General features: G+C 37.3%; 2 protein-coding genes across 2 annotated transcripts; both read right to left on the bottom strand.

The window, feature by feature from the left end:
- Positions 1–1,433: 1,433 nt before the first annotated feature.
- Positions 1,434–9,535, bottom strand: LOC121734689. The gene is made up of 5 exons (XM_042125288.1): positions 9,278–9,535; positions 5,991–6,081; positions 3,360–3,545; positions 2,824–2,974; positions 1,434–2,329 (listed from the first exon to the last, which is right to left on the bottom strand). The coding sequence occupies exons 2-5, from the start codon at positions 6,069–6,071 to the stop codon at positions 2,235–2,237; spliced, it is 513 nt and encodes a 170-aa protein (XP_041981222.1). The 5' UTR covers positions 6,072–6,081; positions 9,278–9,535; the 3' UTR covers positions 1,434–2,234.
- Positions 9,536–11,927: 2,392 nt separating this feature from the next.
- Positions 11,928–19,159, bottom strand: LOC121734899. The gene is made up of 4 exons (XM_042125532.1): positions 18,887–19,159; positions 17,250–17,417; positions 15,104–15,263; positions 11,928–12,432 (listed from the first exon to the last, which is right to left on the bottom strand). The coding sequence occupies exons 1-4, from the start codon at positions 18,965–18,967 to the stop codon at positions 12,302–12,304; spliced, it is 540 nt and encodes a 179-aa protein (XP_041981466.1). The 5' UTR covers positions 18,968–19,159; the 3' UTR covers positions 11,928–12,301.
- Between the last annotated feature and the right edge of the window lie 371 nt (positions 19,160–19,530).

The following is a 19,530-nucleotide window of genomic DNA, read 5'->3' as shown; positions in this document are numbered from 1 at the left end:
CAAGCCTATACCGCAGAACGCGATAGAGACAACTGCAGAAAATCAACGATTCGTTGTCCCCTGATTCCTTCTCCAAAACATAATGAAAAAAAGTACTTAAATCGGTTAAAGATTAAAGAAAGGCTTGAGCTGTGTTCCTATGTTCTTTTTTTGTAAAATGTAGCCAAATCTGTTTTCTGGATGTTTGAAAACAGCGGAAAATCTGGCCATTTTTTTGGGTTTTTGAACGTTCTATTTAATAATTAAATTATGAAAAAAAAAAAAAAAACAGAGACATTGTATTCGTGGCCGTAGATAGTCAGGAAAAAAATTATAACTCTACTAGCATTATTCGCGGAGGAAACAGGGGACAACGTTTGTATGGAAAAAAGGGCGGTGTGGACTCCTTTTAAGGCAGATTTGCATTGAGTCAGTAACTGACGTTAGTCCACTGCCGTGTCAGCGCTGACATTGGCATAGTGTAAATTGATTTCAAGTCAGCACAGTACACTGATGACTCAATGTAAATCTGCTTTTCCACTATGCCAGTGCCAGGTCATTGACACGACAGAAATGAGAAAAGAATACGGAACGTAATTCTCGACCCCTGAAACCCCCATACGAATCGTTTTCAGGTCGTTGAGAATCGGTCACCCGGAATAGCTGTCATTTGCCTCCAGTAGGCTTAGCATGGTCACCATAGAAGCTGTTTCTTTCTACGGAAGAATAGACAAAGTGACAGTCGGACAAAAGTAATCCGCCATATTATCACTAAAATCTGTCAGTCATGTCTATTATTTTCCATTTCTAATGTTACCATTAGCACACGCTAGGTACGACATCAATACATATAACATACAACATTAATAGTTTTAAACCTCTAAAAAGCATCCTCGCAAGGCATCACAAAATCGCAATAAGATAATTGAAAGCACATATTTGGCGTTGCCTAGCCTACGTAAAAACATTAAATAGTGGCACGTTCGAGTCGTTATAGTATATAAAATACAATAAATGCATAGAAAAATAGAAGGAAAATAAAATAGAGGCGTCGCGAGGTGCCGCGAGCATTTTCCGCCGACGGACGCGCGGTGCACAGTGGATCGAAAATCGAGTATCATAGACATAAGAACTTGAATTTCCAGATGTCATTTTTTTGGGCTGAAATATGGTCTCCTAGTTGTTATTACATAATAAAATGTAAAAAGACGCAGCTACGTGTAATAATAAGGGAGTTACAATTTTTTTATGAAACTCGATTTTCGATCCACTGTGCGTCGCTCTGAAGGTAGCGCGCGGCCGCGAGCGTCCACAAGCGACCGCCCGCGGCGACGCGAGCCGCCTCTGCCGGCCTCGCCGCGCCTCGCCGCGCCTCTTCGCGCCGCTGCCGGCCTCGCCGCGCCTCTCCGCGCCGCTGCCGGCCGCTGCCGGTCCGGTGTGAATTGGCCCTAAGGCACCAGACTCCTCTCTATACTAACATTTTATTAGCGCCATCAAACTGAAACTTGACGTGTTCAACAGTAGTTGCAAATTAACACTAGATGGCACTTTATTACAAGTTTCACGAAAATTGTAATTGACAACTTTCGCTCGCATACACAGAGAAAAACTATCATAGCACCGTAAAAAATTAGCAATATAAATAAAAATCATTGATTAGTAAACGAAATGGTCAGCCGAGTATACAGTACCGAGCAAACATTGCCTGCAGTAACATTGTACAGTATAAAATTTTCAGTGTCTTTCGGGGATCACCATTTTAGTTATACTGAGCCTTATTGACTGAGATAAAGAGTGTTTTGTGTGCTGTGTACGAGTTTTTGGGGAGACAAACTTTACGGCAAGAAATAAACTAGAATTCGTCTGGTATTTTACTACAACCGACGTGAAATTCTAGGTTACTTCCTTCCATAGAGTTACTAAGGTAGCGTTCAAGTATAACGATTAAAGCACCTCTCCTTCGTACCATTTCCTGACCCCCCCCCCCCCCGCTCTAGCCTTAAAAGCGTATAACTTAACGTAACATGTCTGGCCATTATTGCGCAATATGACGTATTGCGTAATTTATTGACCGTCTAGGGTTGATATTGAACATCACGCGCCTTCTAATTGTCAAATAAACTGTTCAATGAAATTGAAGCGTGACATTGACAATACAAGTGATCGTCTAGGGACCGGCTAAAAGTAATTTTCATGAACGCTCCCTACTTCGCACTCAGCACACTATTCGAAGAGGGACACCCAACGCAGTGGGTCTAATATTCACTCCGGCAGGGACCCTCCATGTCCTCGCAGCTGCGCAGCATCAGGTAGAAGCTGTGCACGCACAGGATGCAGTACGCCAGACAACCTGCAACATAGTCAGCAATCAATATTTTTATTTTTCACTTTTTTGGTAAAAGGTGGCCCCGTGCGAGTTTCTTACGCCGGTTCTTCTCGCCGGGGTTAGTTCCCGAACCGGTGGTACCATGGTGGAACCATGTACACTTTCTGAGAACATTTGTTCCAAATTTATTCAAAAATAAAACAATTTTTATTTTTTTCAAAAAATAAAATTTTAAAAAATTAAATTGTTATAATATGTTTCCGAATAGATTTCAATCAAATACTTTCAGAACGTTGTCTAGTATTATAAATAAAGCCTAATAATATTATAAATGCGAAAGTGTGTCTGTCGTTCTGTTTATCGTTCTGTCTGTCAGTTACCTTTTCACGACCAAACCGCTGAACCAATTTTGCTAAAATTTGGCGTGGTAATAGTTTGAGTCCCAGAAAAAAAGACAAGAACAAAACCTCATCAACAAAAAAGCCTCATTTAACGTGACTAGTATAATGTATACTGACCGAAAAAGATGACCCCGTACAGGAACTGCAGGAAGATATCTGAGCCGGTGTAGTTGAGTCCGCGCGCCGCCGACACCGCCACGTACAGCAGCGCCGCCCCCGCCAGCGCCAGCACCGCCCACACCCACACGCGCAGTGCGATCGTGTTGCGCTGTGCACACAACACATGTTAGCACACGTCACCACAACATAAAACACCACAGCACTCGTCTCCCCAGCACACGTCACACTCACAGCAACGCACGTGACCACAACCACCTCAACACAGCACACATAAACACAACATATCACCACAACACACCTCACAAGTCACAGCTCACTTCAGCACACTTCACCACAACACACATCTCCACAACACACCTCACCACAGCACACATCACAGCAACACACATAACCACAACCACCTCACCACAGCACACATAAACACAACATATCACCACAACACATCTCACAAGTCACAGCTCACTTTAGCACACATCACCACAACACACCTCACCACAGCACACATCACCGCAAGACATGTCACCACAACACACCTTATAAACTCCATACAGCAACGTCAACGCCAGCGCGACATGCAGCAGCGTCAGCACGGCGACGGCGACGGCGATCTTGTACCACGTGGCATACGTGTGGTCGGGCTCGTCCTCCACGGTGCCGACAAACGGCTTCAGGTTGGCGGCGAACCACGACGCCGTGCCCATCAGACCGAGAGAGATCAGCTGTGGAACACATACTTATTGGGTTATGAGGGAGTCAAAAGTACAAATTGTTCATGTAATAATAGACCCACCAGTTCTTTGTGTTCGAACTTGGCTTGTCCATGCTCCTGTCTGTGCAGATCATATTATGTATTTTAACAATGTTTGTTTTTAACTTATAGTCGTTAAAAAAAATTAAGTATCATATTGTGTGTATAACATCAATGTACTAGATGCCATCCTTGCCAGCACAGGCGCCGTGTAGATAGATGCAATGCAAATGCTATGCAAATCTTCCACCGTGCGTTTTTCGCGTAACTTTCTGCCACGAATGACTCACTGTTAAACTCTGGAACGAACTATAACCAGCATTATTTCCGGACAACCTGCTCGTTTTTCCCCCTTATTTTTTAAAAGAAATCCCCTGAGAACTACTTTGGGACAAGAGCTTGTACAGAGATCATAAAATCTATAGACTAATCTATACTTATTAATATTATAAAGCGGAAGAGTTTGTTAGTTAGTTTGTTTGTTTGAACGCGCTAATCTCAGGAACTACTGGTCCGATTTAAAAAAATATTTCAGTGTTAGATAGCCCATTTATCGAGGAAGGCTATAGGCTATATTTTATCACGCTAAGACTAATAGGAGTGAAGAAATAGAAGAAAAAGTTGAAAAAACGGGGGAAATTATTTGAAAGGGCTTATCTCACGAGCTACAGGACTCTGGAGCAATTTTTCTGTTGGCACAGATAAGCTGTAGACCACGTCGTGAAGAATCATATGCTATTTTTTGTGGACTAATCTATACATATACGTATACGCTACATACACCAAAACAAAATTTTTTACAATTTTTGTCTGTATATCTGTCTGTCTGTTTGTTCGGCTAATCTCCGTAATGGCTGGAGCGATTTTGACGGGACTTTTTTTGGCAGATAGCTGATGTAGTAAGGAATAACTTAGGCTACTTTTTAACCGACTTTCGAAAAGGAGGATGATATATTTTACTATTTTTGTATTCGTTCTCGGACAACTACGCCATTTGTAGACCGATTTTCAAAATTCTTTTGTTGTTGTATAAGGTGAAGCCCGATTTCGGTAACATGATCACAAAAGTGGTGATCTGATGATGCGATCCATGAGAAATCGACGGGACTCCTTGAAATTCATATAGAAACATAACTAAAGTTTACGCGGACGAAGTTGCGGGCAACAGCTAGTTTATAATAAGAGTCTTACAACAGTAATTTCTAAATCTGTTTGAGTATAAAATGTAAATAAAAGTGATGTTTAATATAATTTACAATTTACAGAAAGATTCATAAAACTGAGCAATCTTTCAACGGAAGAGACAATATGACTCAGAGCCTAATTGAGGTTTTAATAAAGGGCTGCAATTAATTAGTCACGCATTTTTTAGTCTGTGGGTAATGGGGGCAGCCAAGTACATAATATGTACATATTATTATGTATATGGAGGGTAGATGGGGGAGAACTATCTTATATGGGGGATATTTGAAAAAGTGTCCAGCTGTACGCAGTAAATAACAGTTGAAAAATCCTCCAAAGTGGCGCTAGCTGCAGCAAAGGTTATGGAATGAATGTAGCCGTTGGTGACAAAATATAAATTGAAGTTAGCCGAATAGCCGAGTCACAGAATTACTGGGTTAATACCAATATATTTTGAAAAATATAACCTAAAATAGCTGAAATAAAAGCTGCTAAATGATTTAAAATTTACCCTGTTGCTACCCTAATTTAACGCATTTCAGCGGACACTTTTTACATACAGAGATAGTTCTCCTCCATCTACACTCCATAATTATGTACCCATATCTAACTCAGTAACTTTGTTATGTACATAATAATGTATACATGACAATATTTTATTATGTTAGATAGGTGAATTTGAAAATGGCCATGGTAGACGAAATCTAAAACTCTACTCGGTGTTCGTTGCATTCTAGTTTTTATCAAAATTGAGTCACAACCACAAGTCACAACTCCTTTATTATTTTTGCTGCCTCTTATTATGTATTATAATATTATGATGTCCACTTCAATAATTCACTCTTTATTATCTACTATCCACTTCATGGGCGTTGCTCATTAGTCATTAGGCTACAATACCTAATCAAGTGATTAATGATGCTCCTCCTATAAAGTGGGAACATTAATCACTTTAATAGATTTGCCTCATTTAAAATAGATGAGGCAAATTCCCATCTACCACTAACATTAATTAAGCGATATTCAGGAAATCTATTCTCATACGCATGTCGCTTCAATCGCAGGATGCCTCACTCATGTCATAAAGCTTAGGTCACAATTCTCATGACTGGAAGGTCACTTCGAGCGCAGACTGTCACACTGACTACCCTCGAAGCGTCATTCAAGTCGTCAGAATAGGCCTCTGAGCTCGAAGCTACATTCGAAGTGCGAGGATCGGACCCTATCTACTCACCAGATGCAGGTAGCCGACCAGCCGCGATCCCTGCTCCAGCCCCAGGCAGCAGCAGAAGCTGGTGATGTGCGGCATACCCATCTTCGCGGCTCTGAAACGTGACGGTCAACGATTAATGGACAGCTCGCGATGTATTGCGCACACACTTCGGCACTATAAAAATTATAAAATAGTCATAAACGTTGCTGATTTGTAAGAAAATCTATCTCGTTCAGACGTGCGCGTGTTGTACGCGTGTTTTCCCAAACATTACAGCAGAACACGCACGTCTGAACGCGCCCTAAGTGATAGCTATAACGACTTATGGAATTAGGTGTATATTATTATGGTTATAATTGGCCATATCCATATTTTACGCGCGTGGTGATGCGTTATTCGCCACACATAAACTAATAACTCACTCAGTAGACTCCATCGCGACGATACTGTAGTCTGTACAAGCTGTAGGCTGAGAGTGACCACTTTTTGTTGCCAGATCATGCGTTTTAACAAGCTAGTTCTACTGGTTTAGAAACGGGTGCAGTAGGTAATTGTTGGCTACATGCTTTATTTTGTTGTGGATCCCGTGTGAAAAACCCTTGCTTTTGTATGTACAGTCGTGACATGTACGCTTTATCACTTTTAAACCTTATTGTACAGTAATAACGTCAAAAAGTGATAAACTAGCAAGGTCCATGACGTATTTTACGACAGCAATGCAAGCGGCGCGGCGCGGCGCACAATATCAGCTGCAGTTGTAAACAGTAAATCGTAACTATCCTGTTGATTTGTCTTTGATTGAACATGATAATTGATAAGATGGCCTTTTTCTACGAAATGTGGCAAACAATAGTTACTAGAAAACTCATACTAAGTGTATTACAAACAATATATATTTTAAAAGAAGATAACTTTAGAGTTTAGAGTGTACTAAATCTTATATCTTTAAACGAGCAATTCTTGTATATATACAGGGTGTAACAAAAACAAGTGATAATACTTTAGGGTGTGTACGTATTCCTGGTAGAGAGTTCACTGTGAAAGTAGCAGCGCTGAAAGACCAACTTTTTTTTTCACTGTTGTTATGGGGAAACTCGTGACGCTCGGGCCCTTGCCCATACAAAAGTTTTTTTTTTTGCGATGTCGGTTAAAATCGCTAGTCGTGTTGTCGACGCGTAGTTGTAATTTAGCCGAGGTATAAGTACCGCTACGACAATGAACAGGCAGGGATCAAGGCCGCCTGTAAACTGCAATCAGCTCTCAGCTCTATACAGGCTGCTCGTGTCATGCATACTAATATTTATTATAAATGCGTACTTAACTGCGTCTGTCTGTCTCACATCTGTTACTCAAGCTTAAACCTCTGAACCGATTTTGATGAAATTGAGTTATAAAGATTACTTTGAGACCTGGGAAATAATAAAGGATACTTTTTATACCGGAAAAATGTAAGATTACCGCGCGATAGGAATAAAAAGATCCTAACCCATATTTTATCAGTTATGTATCCATTATCTCAGATACAAATCAAAACCCGGAAAGTCAAACCTCTATTTAGTTTTAAAAAATTTGCTAATATCTTTAACACATTAGAAATGTATAAAACTAGTGCTTTTAAATCTCTCCTTAAATCATTCTGTACATAAACATATCATTATGTACATAAACATATATCTTCCTGTACATAAACATAATCCTGTACATAAACATTATGAAGTACAATAAACTATACAAGAATTACCTGCCTTAACTTTTTTAGATACTTCAACTGGGGTTAATGGCTAGTTAAGTAACGGGTATAACTTTTTTAAATAATAGGCCAGTTTTGTTTTTTATGTTAAATGATTTTGTGCTGGTGGCAACAACTCCTGTTTTAAATGTTATTGTTTGTTCTTAAATACTATTCTAGCTCTTCTATTCTAAGTCATAATATTATTAACCCATCAATCCCCGGGCGCGGCAGCCGGTTGCCGCATAACAATTGAAAATCTATTGTGTCTGCTATACCCACTATGGAGGTGTTAAATTTAATTGGAGAACCTGTTTTGACAATTACTACTAACATTTTAGCCATTAAAAATTCATTACCTATATTTGTGTAGTTCGTTTGACTATTTTATTATGTGTAATATATTATATTTAGTGTATATATATGTATGTATATGTGTATATATATGTAAGTATATAATATATATAAAATATATATTACTATATAAGTATATTTTATAAATATATGAGGATTTTTTTTTCTTTGTTTAAGTTTAGCACTTTAACATTATTTTCTGCCACCATATTTTGGTTGCCTGGAAGAAACCGCTGAAAGCGGTAAGGCCGCCTATTTGCTATGTTCCTTGCCTAATGTTGTTTTGTTATTTTATATTGTTTATAATGCAAATAAAGAATTTATAAATAAATAAATAAATAAATACCTACTACTTAAAAACTATGTTTTAAGAAATATAATATTTTCAATCTGACACGATATTATTTAAAAAGAAATGAGGATTTTTAGAAATGTAGAAACTCTGATTAATTATTGAGCTTCTCATCTAACAATAGACTTCTAATGAAAAAAATTTTTTTTGAGAACTCGCATAATATCCCAGATAATTAATATGTTGTATGGTGTACCTGTCCGACAAATAAATATGATTTTTTTTATATTAAATAGGAAGAATGATAGAGATATAATAATGATGTTTCCAATAAGTAATACACAATACACTTTAACCCTGAATAGCGCTCATTGTGTCAGGGTTTTTTTAAAGTCACCGTACTTGCATTTCTTATATATTATGTGTTATAAATTATCATATTACATAGTTACATTATTCTTTTTCACTATTATCAAAACAATATTTTGTGTCTGTCTAGTTGTGTAGGCCAGCAATATTAGTTTAATCTAGCTCTGCTTTTAATTGAGTACATGTTAATTACTCACACAGAGGGATTAAGATAAAAGTCAGCTTTCAAGACCTCAATAGCTAAGAGGAAACCTAAGAGAGCCCCACAAGTAACCTATTATTATCATGACTCTCAGACTTGGCTAAAAATAATAGTTATAGTACTTACTTGAAATGCAATGTATGATATAACTAAATTTGTTTATTGTATTAAGTATTAGATAAATGAAATAGAACAAAAAAGAGTATTTTCTGCACTTGACTTTCGGGTAGAAAAGTCCAATCAGTAGAAAAGAAATCACTAAGTACTTTAAATATTATTTTGTGTGGAATGAATAAATTTGTACAACGAACCTTTTTAATTGGTCTGAGCAATGAACATGCTTATACGATAAAGTAACTTACCAATTTAATTAATATTCACTCAAAAACTAATTTGTATTCCACAAAACAGCAGATTTCAACCTCCAAAACGGCAACAGCCTTCTGGATATTGCGATACTTTGTACGTTAGCTAACCTTGTTATTACATGAAGAGCAATATTTAGAGCACGTGCTATTAGTATTTGAGATTATTTCACTATATAAAACCGTCTAAAGAACGCTATAAATGAGCAAAATTAATTTTATTACAATGTACAGTGTACACAACACAACCGCGCACCGAAAGCGAAATTGTCAATAAGGTCAGAGCGAGACCGATGACAGATTTGAAAGAAACGAGCGAGACAAAACGATGTCCTCAATTTGACGTAGCTTAGGTCTCGGGCCAGTGATGCCAGATTGGGGGGAATCTCCCCAAATTTGGGGGTTTTTTTAGGTGATGGGGGGAAAATTGGGGGGAACAATTTTTTGGGGGGATTGTTGGAAGAAAAAAATCTGGGAACAGACGGCGAAATCTAAGTACTATGGTCCCGTTTTTACCCTTTGGTTACGACTTACGGAACCATAAAAATGATCAAGGAGCTCGCGAAGATGCTGATTCTGTAAAGATTGGACGCTATTGCAGAAATAGTGTACATTCATCGTATCAATTTGTGAAATTCCCATTTATAATGAACAAAAATTTTCTTTTATAATTTGTGGGGGGATTTCGGGGAACACTTGGGGAGAAACCGAGTTGGCCGTCTGGCAACACTGTCTCGGGCTCTGACGTAGGTACCTACGCAAAAACCGAGACGGGATTTACACGAGCGCTTTTATATCGCATTTCGCACAAATTTTGCAAAGTTATTTGAAAATGATTCAGTCTCTAGAATTTGAATTAAATTATGGAAAAAAAGGAGTCATCAATTATTTAATAATCTCAAATACGTCGCATCGGTTCTTAATGAATATACTTAGTGGAAAAAGTGCACGTAATAAAGACCAGTTGCAACTTGCAGGTCTACCAGAATCTGATGGCAAAAAGTGAGAAAATAAATTGACTCTAGCAATGCCGCGGCCGGGGTAATAAGAATAAAATATTTTCATCATTTTTAGGGTTCCGTAGCCAAATGGCAAAAAACGGAACACTTAAAGATTCGTCATGTCTGTGTGTCTGCCCGTCTACTATAAACCGCCTAAACTATAAGAGATATACTATTGAAACTTGGTAAGTAGATGTAGTCTGTGAACCGCATTAAGATTTTGATACAAAAATGGAAAAATTAGAGGTCCCCATTGCATAGGTACAACTGAAACAAAAAAAAACCTCTAACCTATGCGTGTGGGGTATCTATGGATAGGTCTTCAAAAATTACATTAAGGTTTCTTATATCATTTTTTTCTAACCTGAATAGTTTGCGAGAGAGACTCTTCCAAAGTGGTAAACCTTAATTATTTAACTAAGTAATGAAAGTTAAATATAAAAAAATCAAACTGAAATATAAAAAAAAAATCAAAAACCTTTTAATTTCATAAAAATAAACCTTATTGCTGCTGCGGAACCCTTCATGGGCGAATCCAACTCGCACTTGGCCGGTTTTTTATTCCTTTAGGCTTTTTTTGTGTGTGAAACATGTAAATATTATAAAAATGTATCCAATGACCAAGGATATTTTTTGAAAATCTGTTGTCAAAAATTGCCATCAGATTCTGGTAGACCTATACCTACTTAGGTACCTACACAGTTTTTTTCACTTAAGTACTTAGTTTGTTTTTATGTAGGTAGGTACTTATTTAAATAAAAAAATACGGTGCTGTTTGAAATTTTATTTACTTAATCACAATAATTCAGTCTTAACATGCGACTTTTCCAATATCATAATATTATTCTTTTATAACAACTAAACTACAAACAAAATAATACAAAAAATAAAAACGTTCTTAATATGTACTTACAATTATAATAACTTAGGTCTTAGATTAATGATTGGTCTCCGCGTGCTCGTTCATTAAATCTATAATCTATACTAATATTATCTATACTATAATATTATATAGATATTATAATATTATAATTCTGCAGTTTGTTTGTTTGTTTGTTTGAACGCGCTAATCTCAGGAAGTACTGGTCCGATTTGAAAAATTATTTTACTGTTAGATAGCCTATTTATCGAGGAAGGCTATAGGCTATATTTTATCACGCTAAGACTAATAGGAGCGGAGAAATAGAGGAAAATGTGGAAAAAACGGGGTAAATTATATGAAAGGACTTATTTGATCGCGCTAATCTCAGGAACTACTGATCCGATTTGAAAAATTCTTTCAGTGTTAGGTTACCCATTTATTGAGGAAGGCAATAGGCTATATTTTATCACGCTAAAACTAAAAGGAGCGAAGAAATAGAGGAAAATGTGGGAAAAACGGGGGAAATTATATGAAATTTGATGAACTATATGAAATCTTAAGAACTACTGGAGCAATTTTTATGTTATTTGGCAAACATGAAGAATAGACCACGTGAAGGGACATAGGCTATTTTTTGCGGAACAATGTACGGTTGCGTGAAATTTCTAAATTACGCAAACGAAGCCGCGCGCAACATCTTTATGTAATAAAATCGTAGGAAATTCGATTCTGTACATTGAATATTTTTGTACAATAAATAATACTTGGGATGTGTCATGTGATCTACTATGCTAACGCGGACGAAGTCGCGGGCAACAGATTGTAATCGCTGGTTCTGACGGGCCGGTAGAGTCTGGCGGAGTGCTGGAGGCGTTGCTCGTCCTACAGATTGTAATCGCTGGTTCTGACGGGCTGGTAGAGTCTGGCGGAGTGCTGGAGGCGCTGCTCGTCCTACAGATTGTAATCGCTAGTTCTGACGGGCCGGTAGAGTCTGGCGGAGTGCTGGAGGCGCTGCTCGTCCTACAGCTTGTAATCGCTAGTTCTGACGGGCCGGTAGAGTCTGGCGGAGTGCTGGAGGCGCTGCTCGTCCTACAGCTTGTAATCGCTAGTTCTGACGGGCCGGTAGAGTCTGGCGGAGTGCTGGAGGCGCTGCTCGTCCTACAGCTTGTAATCGCTAGTTCTGACGGGCCGGTAGAGTCTGGCGGAGTGCTGGAGGCGCTGCTCGTCCTCCTCGTTCATCATCTGCTTGTGGCGGCTATGCACCACCAGGATGCAGTACACTGACACACCTGAAACCGTAGCTTACGTTTAATTTGTCAATAAATATAAAATTCAAAGCCAATTTGTGGAAACCGTACATTCTGGTATAATGTAACTAAGCTTTTTTTAAGAAATGGATCAACAAACGGCAGTCCGAGCGCCTGATGATCAGCAACTTCAAATGCTGGGTATTTGCTTTTTGGTTGAATCCCCAACTTTCTGGCTATAATCATCAAGCTGGCTCTCAGCTGGTCCACTTTAAAAGCCTAACTCCCTTTGTAATCATAATCATAATCTTTATTTGCAATAATATGGTGTGTACATTAAGCTGTTACAATATGTTAAAAGTGTCTCACATATTATTGTCGTTTTAATCGACGTGCAAATATTTAATGAACATTTTGTCAAATTATAATAATAATATTAATATAAATCCTTCTTGAAGTTATTAGTTATTAAAACATAATTATAGTCAATAATTTTTTTACCCATAAATGTCAAACTTTATATAAAATTTTTACATCGTCATATTTTAGTAGATAATGGAATTAAATAAAAAATAAAAAATGTCAATTGGTCGGTCAAATTACAAATTAAAATTAATTAAAATAGGTTAATTACTTACATTAAATGTCAAAAGGAATTGAAAATTATCAAACTATACAATTTAATATACATTAATTAAACAAGAAATTCTAAATAATAGCAGAAACACAATTTTTACCTAAACAAAACATTTTTTCATTTTGTCTATCTTCAAAGAATTCTTTATTTGAATAATAACATTTGTCCAAAAGCCAAGAAAATAGATTATTTTTAAATTTATTGTAATTTGATATATTTTTAATGTTATTTGGTAACTTATTATATATATTTATGGACATGATAGTAGCATTTCTACGCTAAATTTCTAGGTTTTGTTTAGGTACCCAAATTTTTTCCTTGTGTCTACTAGTTCCTTGTTTCTGCATCTCTTTATTAGTACCTAGTAAATAGATATTGGTATTCTCTAACAAAGAGACAGATATCAAATATATATTGACACGGTAGGGGAAGTATTTTCAGGTCCTTAAATAGAGGTTTGCAATGTTCTAAGTAGCCAGCTCCAGCTATAGACCTTATACATTTTTTTTTAACAATGAATGCCTTTGATACGTCTGTTGAATTCCCCCATAATATTAACCCATATCTTAGTATAGATGCAACATAACCGTGGTATGCCATAAGTGCGGCATTAACAGAGGCTATATTTCTAATTATTCTTAAAGCGAAAATGGATCTATTCAATTTATTACTCACAAAGTCAACATGGTCTTTCCACTTAATTTCACTGTCAATTATAAAACCTAAAAATTTATCGTACAATAATTATCGTTATTGTCAATTTTTTTATTAAATTTAATAATTTTTGTTTTATCTAAATTTATTTTCAAATTATTCCTATTTAGCCAATTAATTATATTATTTGGCTATATTATTCAATTTTAATGTCATGATTCAATTGTCCTTTTTTACATTTAATTATTAACGTTGTGTCATCAGCGAACATAATACATTCATGCTTTGTTGCTTGAGGCATATCGTTAATGTATAATAAAAAGAGGATAGGGCCGAGTATACTGCCCTGCGGAACTCCGACAGTATTCAACTTGAATTGCGATTGATATTTTTTACTCTATTTTTGGATATGTTCGTTATCTCTGTGCACTGTGTTCTATTTTCCAAGTAAGATTTAAACCAGTCGTTTGCATTTCCCCTAATACCACATTTTTCTAGTTTATTAAGTAGTAGTTTATGTTCAACAAAATCAAATGCCTTACTCATATCTAAAAATACCGCGGCAGCTTCTAGGCCTTTGTTAATAGCCTCACCAATTTGTTTAATTAGAGAAAAACATGCTAATGTGGTAGAGCTTCCTTTTATAAACCCAAATTGTTGCTTAGTTAGTATATTGTTAGTGCTAAGATAATTCATTAATAATTTGCATCGCTTTTTCAAATACTTTAGAAAGGATAGGTATAATTGTAACTGGTCTGTAATTTGCAATATCCTCTCTATCACCCTTTTTGTGAAGGGTTTTACTAATTGATTTTTTTAATAGATTTGGAAAATATCTCTGTTCGAATGACAGATTTACCGTATGACTGATAGGAATGCATATATATTTTGCTGCTAACTTTACTATTTTAGTCGTAATTTCGTCATAGCTTTTCGACCGTGATATTTAACTAGTCAAGCCAACCTAATTGTGTCTAAAATTGGAATCGTCATCATCCCAACATCGCAGTGTAAAAAAAGAATTAAAAAGAGAGAAACGAACATAACAAGCCCTGACTACATGGGCGTACCCAGATAGGGGCAGGGAGGGGGGCAGCTGCCGCCTGTCCTCCCTAGAAGATGGAATAAAAAAAATCAATTTTCCTGGCAAGTGGAAATAAACGTGTTACCTACTCTGCGCAAAATGAAGTGTTAGAAACAAAATATCTTTTCAGTCAGATTAATAAAAGTTAATTTTCATGATTTTTTGTTTCAATATAGGTACCAAACCGACCATCTTCTCGAAACAGGTATGAGCTGCCCCCCCCCCCCCCCCCCCCCCCTAGCTGACGCCCTTGCCTGACTACGTTAGGGGGACGGAAAACATCCCAGTGTTCGGGCTCCTACAGGGAACAAAAACAAGACGTTATCCACATGACTTACAAGCTCTAACGAGATGCACACAGATGACGATGGACTCAATCTCCAACATCTCCCCCGAGTCCTGCAGGATGAGGCTGATGCCGGTGAGGCACATCACGAAGAAGATGGCCGTCAGGATCCCCGTCACGATCGTCCAGGGTAGAGTCAGAGACGCCAGTTTCTGAAATTAAAGGAAAGAAGAAGAATATTTTTTATTAAAAAAAGCTATGCTTTCGTCACAAATATTGAAGATGACGGCCGTAATTGCGGCCCTTGCGCCAAAATTCGTTTATCGCTCGGGAACCGTACATTTTCCGGGATAAAAAGTATCCTGTGTCCTTTTCCGGGACTGAAAGTATCTTCATACCAAATTGGTTCAGCGGTTTGGGCGTGAAGAGGTAACAGACAGACAGACACACTTCGCATTTAGAATATTAAGGGCCTGTTTCACCACTTCCCGATAAGTGCCGAATAGGCTATTCACCACTTAACTTGACAGAGTATGGAGAATCTGTCAAAAAATTTGTGAATAGCCTGTTCGGCACTTTCTCAGAAAGTGGTGAAACAGGCCCTAAGATATTATATTAATATCCAGGCTATGGACATTTTATGTAAAAATATTGCGTCACTGTGCCCGTCCTGCAGAGGTGTATTTCGATAACTGGTATTCGGGTGTCACTATCGAAAACTCTCACGTACGAACTTGAAACTCCATGGACGAATATGAAATGGCCAATCAGTGCGTGCGTGAGGACGCAAACTACAATTTGACATCAAGACAATGTACTATGTATATAGTGGCAACTGGCAATTCGCAATATGTACTGGTAACTAATTTGGTGCCATATAGGTAATTATACCTATATGGCAAACAGTATTAACTTATCAACATTTTTATGGTGTCACAAAATCATGATGTCATCAATCACGTAGCAGTATGTAGTACCTAGTAGCAGTCATGTAGGTACAGTGCTACCTACTCTGAACGGCTGTAAATTAATGTGTCACGGGGTGCTACTGGTAAAGGAGAACTGTCAAACACATGTCAAAAATGACGTTTTTGTACGATAGAAGCGTTACTTCCTTTTCTCGCCACATTCGTTTAAAGCCTTGTCGAACTGTACTTATAGCCTGTCAAGAAAGTCATGACAGGCGGGAAAAGAAAAGAAAAAAAGGTCTGTCAAAATACAAAAAAAAAAATCTTTGTATTTTTACAGAGAACGCTTATTAGGTACATTTTAAATATTGTCATCTTGCATATTTTTATCTCGAATTAATAAAGTTCTCATATTTTTTATTGCATTTAAAAAATTTCCCGTCTGTCGTGAGTCGTGACTTTCTTGACAGACTGTAGATTCACGATAAAGAGCGTTCTATTAACATTTATGTCATTTTCTAACTGCTTAATAAGCAGTGCTTACCTATTATTCAATAACAAGCTTTTTTGCGTTTAAAAACAGTTCGTGTAAACGCAGGCTTAAAAACGTTTAAATTTTAAACAGATTTTATCACCGGCTTGCTCTACTAATTTCACTGTAGTTTTGTATTCAAATTAAGTTCTCGCAGAGTTCATTATTCGCATTGTTAAACAGAATATTATACAAAACGTTACTATTCCGAGAATGCTCGTATGAATTAAAAGGGGCTACGGCCTGCGACAAAGACCAAGTTTTTGAAAGTATTGAATATAATATTTTGTCTTAGCTATGATAAAATATTATATAGGACTAGTCCTTCTCTAACGGCCGCAGTTAAAGAGACATTTAATAACGATTAAATTTAAATATAATGATGAGTTAATTTCTGGCTTCTACTGTGCAGTCTATTATACGGGCTTTTCGACTAAAAGTATGCAGATTGCAGATCAACCAGCGACTGTACGATCACGTAGGTACCGATGGACATTCCAATAAAAGCCTCAAAAGTCGAAAGCATAGTAACCTGGTAGAGCGAACCTTTTGCAATAATGCCTATTTATACACATTGGAAAGCATAATATAGATCATGGATGGTACTATCAGAGAAGTTCATTGGCAGATGGCCGATCTGCGTAAATTGGTCACGTTGTCTCAAACTCGTCCGATAAATCACAGCTATTTGACATAATCCGACCAATTGACGTGGGTCCATAAACTGCCAACGAATCAATTTCTTCAATGGTACATACTTTATGAGCCGCGACAACGAGCAGCAACGAGCACAGCAGGTGTGTCCCGCTGACGGCGGCGGCGGTGACGTACAGCGCGTACTTGTGTCCGGACACCGCCCCGCCGTGGCCTAGCGGCGCCAGCGTCACCAGCAGGCAGTAGCAGGTCAGCTCCAGGAGTGCCCATATCTGGAACACACTTCTTGGTAAAACAACAAAATAAAAGCTAGATCTAGACTCTAGGGCCGGTATAAATAGTCAGTACTCAAGATGCATCTCGGTCTCAAGACACGGTTCAGGCTTCAGGTTGGCTGTCAAAATTTGGACCAATCATAGAGCCGAATCGCGCCTTGAGACCGGGTCGCATCTTAACTGACTATTTATACCGGCCTAGATAATGGGTCCCCCAAGTCCAGTAGTTAGAACGGCTCACTGGATATACCATCTTCCTGCGTAGAGACAAACCAATGCGAATACGTTGGATGTTAAGCAGTGGAACATTGGATAATATTACTGCATTACTGTCTCAATTGAGTACAATTTTGAAGTCAGTTTTATCTTTTTAAAATGTTATTATTCATTTTATAAGTGAAACAACTGGACCTGGATCTTAGTAGTTAATTACAGGAAACCTTTTTACGTCAGAAGATGCGGTATATTTATTTGCATAAACTGTGACGCCAACTACCGTCGTCACAGATTCACAGAAAGAGAGACTTTTATTTTTAGCATTTGAATTAAGAATTGAAAAACCTGTTTTTAGCATATTTGAAGTACCTGGCACCTCGATGAGGAAAAATTACTATTAAATAGACAGACAGACAAACAGACATGACGAATCTATAAGGGTTCCGTTTTTTGCCATTTGGCTACGGAACCCTAATAAAAAAGATGTGACATATCGGGAACATAGGTGGGAAATAACTACTTATAGAGCTACTTATAGAGACTATATTCTCTCTATTATTATTTTGTATGTTATGACTCTATATTCTAATAGAGTTTGAGCTGAGTAACTATTCAGAACAGCTGACTACTAAGTAGTATGTACACGTGGATTTTATCATGACCATTTTATAGTAGCGAAAGATGTTCTTATCATATTCTCCAGTGTTGCGAATTCTGACCTCCACAGTCCATACTCGTGACGTCATCATAAACAAACACAGCGCGCTATTTGTGAACCGCCGTCTGTCTGTACGCCCCGTGACATTGACATATTTAAGAATTCAAGACCAATTACACGGGTTTTAGGTCACCAGAATAGCGGAATTATCGCCAATTCACTGTTATGCTGTGAAGATTGTTTGGACACCATAGATAGGGCGTTTTTAGTTTCTGAAAACTATTGTTTTTCAGGTGCATTTCTACCAGTTCAAAGTTTAATGAAAATGTTTGAATCTATGTAATTACCTATTATGAGAAAAAATATGACGTAACGCAGAAGGCATGGAGTAGACGCAAAAAAATTATATCCTGAAATCTGATCTACAAAACTCTACTGACTGTTCAGACTTCAGAGTAGTAGACTAGAGTATACAGAATTACTCTTTTAAACAGAAACTCCTTAAGTCAAGACAATAGACTATTCTGAACTCTGAAAGCACTTGACAGATACAACAAACACAAACCCAGTCAGCACACACACGAAACCATACCGTGTATATGTAACCAATGATCAAGGTCCCCGTCTGCAGCGTCGCGCAGAAGCAGCACCTGTTCACCATCGGAACACCCATATCACATGGCTTTACAGCAACGTCCTCGTGCAATCGACTCCGTGCTATCACTGATATGACGCTCCAATTGCGAACAAAACGCCGATGATATCATAGTCAATAGTTATTTATGTTGACATTACATGTAATATGTAAACGCGAATGGAGAGTGAATTAAAATTTTAAAACTGTAAAACGGTAAAAAAATGGCCGTGCAAATTTTCAACCCCTTTAGTTCCATAATTTTTGACACATTTATTAAGTTGTATTTAATTATGTTTAATTTTAAGGTTCCATTTATTGAAATAATAAATATATATTTAATTTCATTTTTCCTTAATCTTCTTGAAACTGAAAGAGAGAAACTGAAATGTGTGTTGAAGACTAATGGCTATTTCTTATCTTATCTCGCTACGATATAAATTGATAACCTTGAATTTAATACATTTGCACTTAGCATAGAAATAATGTTTTAAACAGACAATAATGGTATGTAGCAAGATAATTATTTTGTAATAAAAAAATAATTATTTTTATTATTATGATTATAATTTCCTATCTTTTTAAGACCCATGGGTACCTAC

Source organism: Aricia agestis, chromosome 16 (assembly GCF_905147365.1).
Source record: "Aricia agestis chromosome 16, ilAriAges1.1, whole genome shotgun sequence".
Lineage (NCBI taxonomy): Eukaryota > Metazoa > Arthropoda > Insecta > Lepidoptera > Lycaenidae > Aricia > Aricia agestis.
The sequence above is the reverse complement of the archived record's forward strand: the minus strand, read 5'-3'. Positions and strand labels throughout refer to the sequence as shown.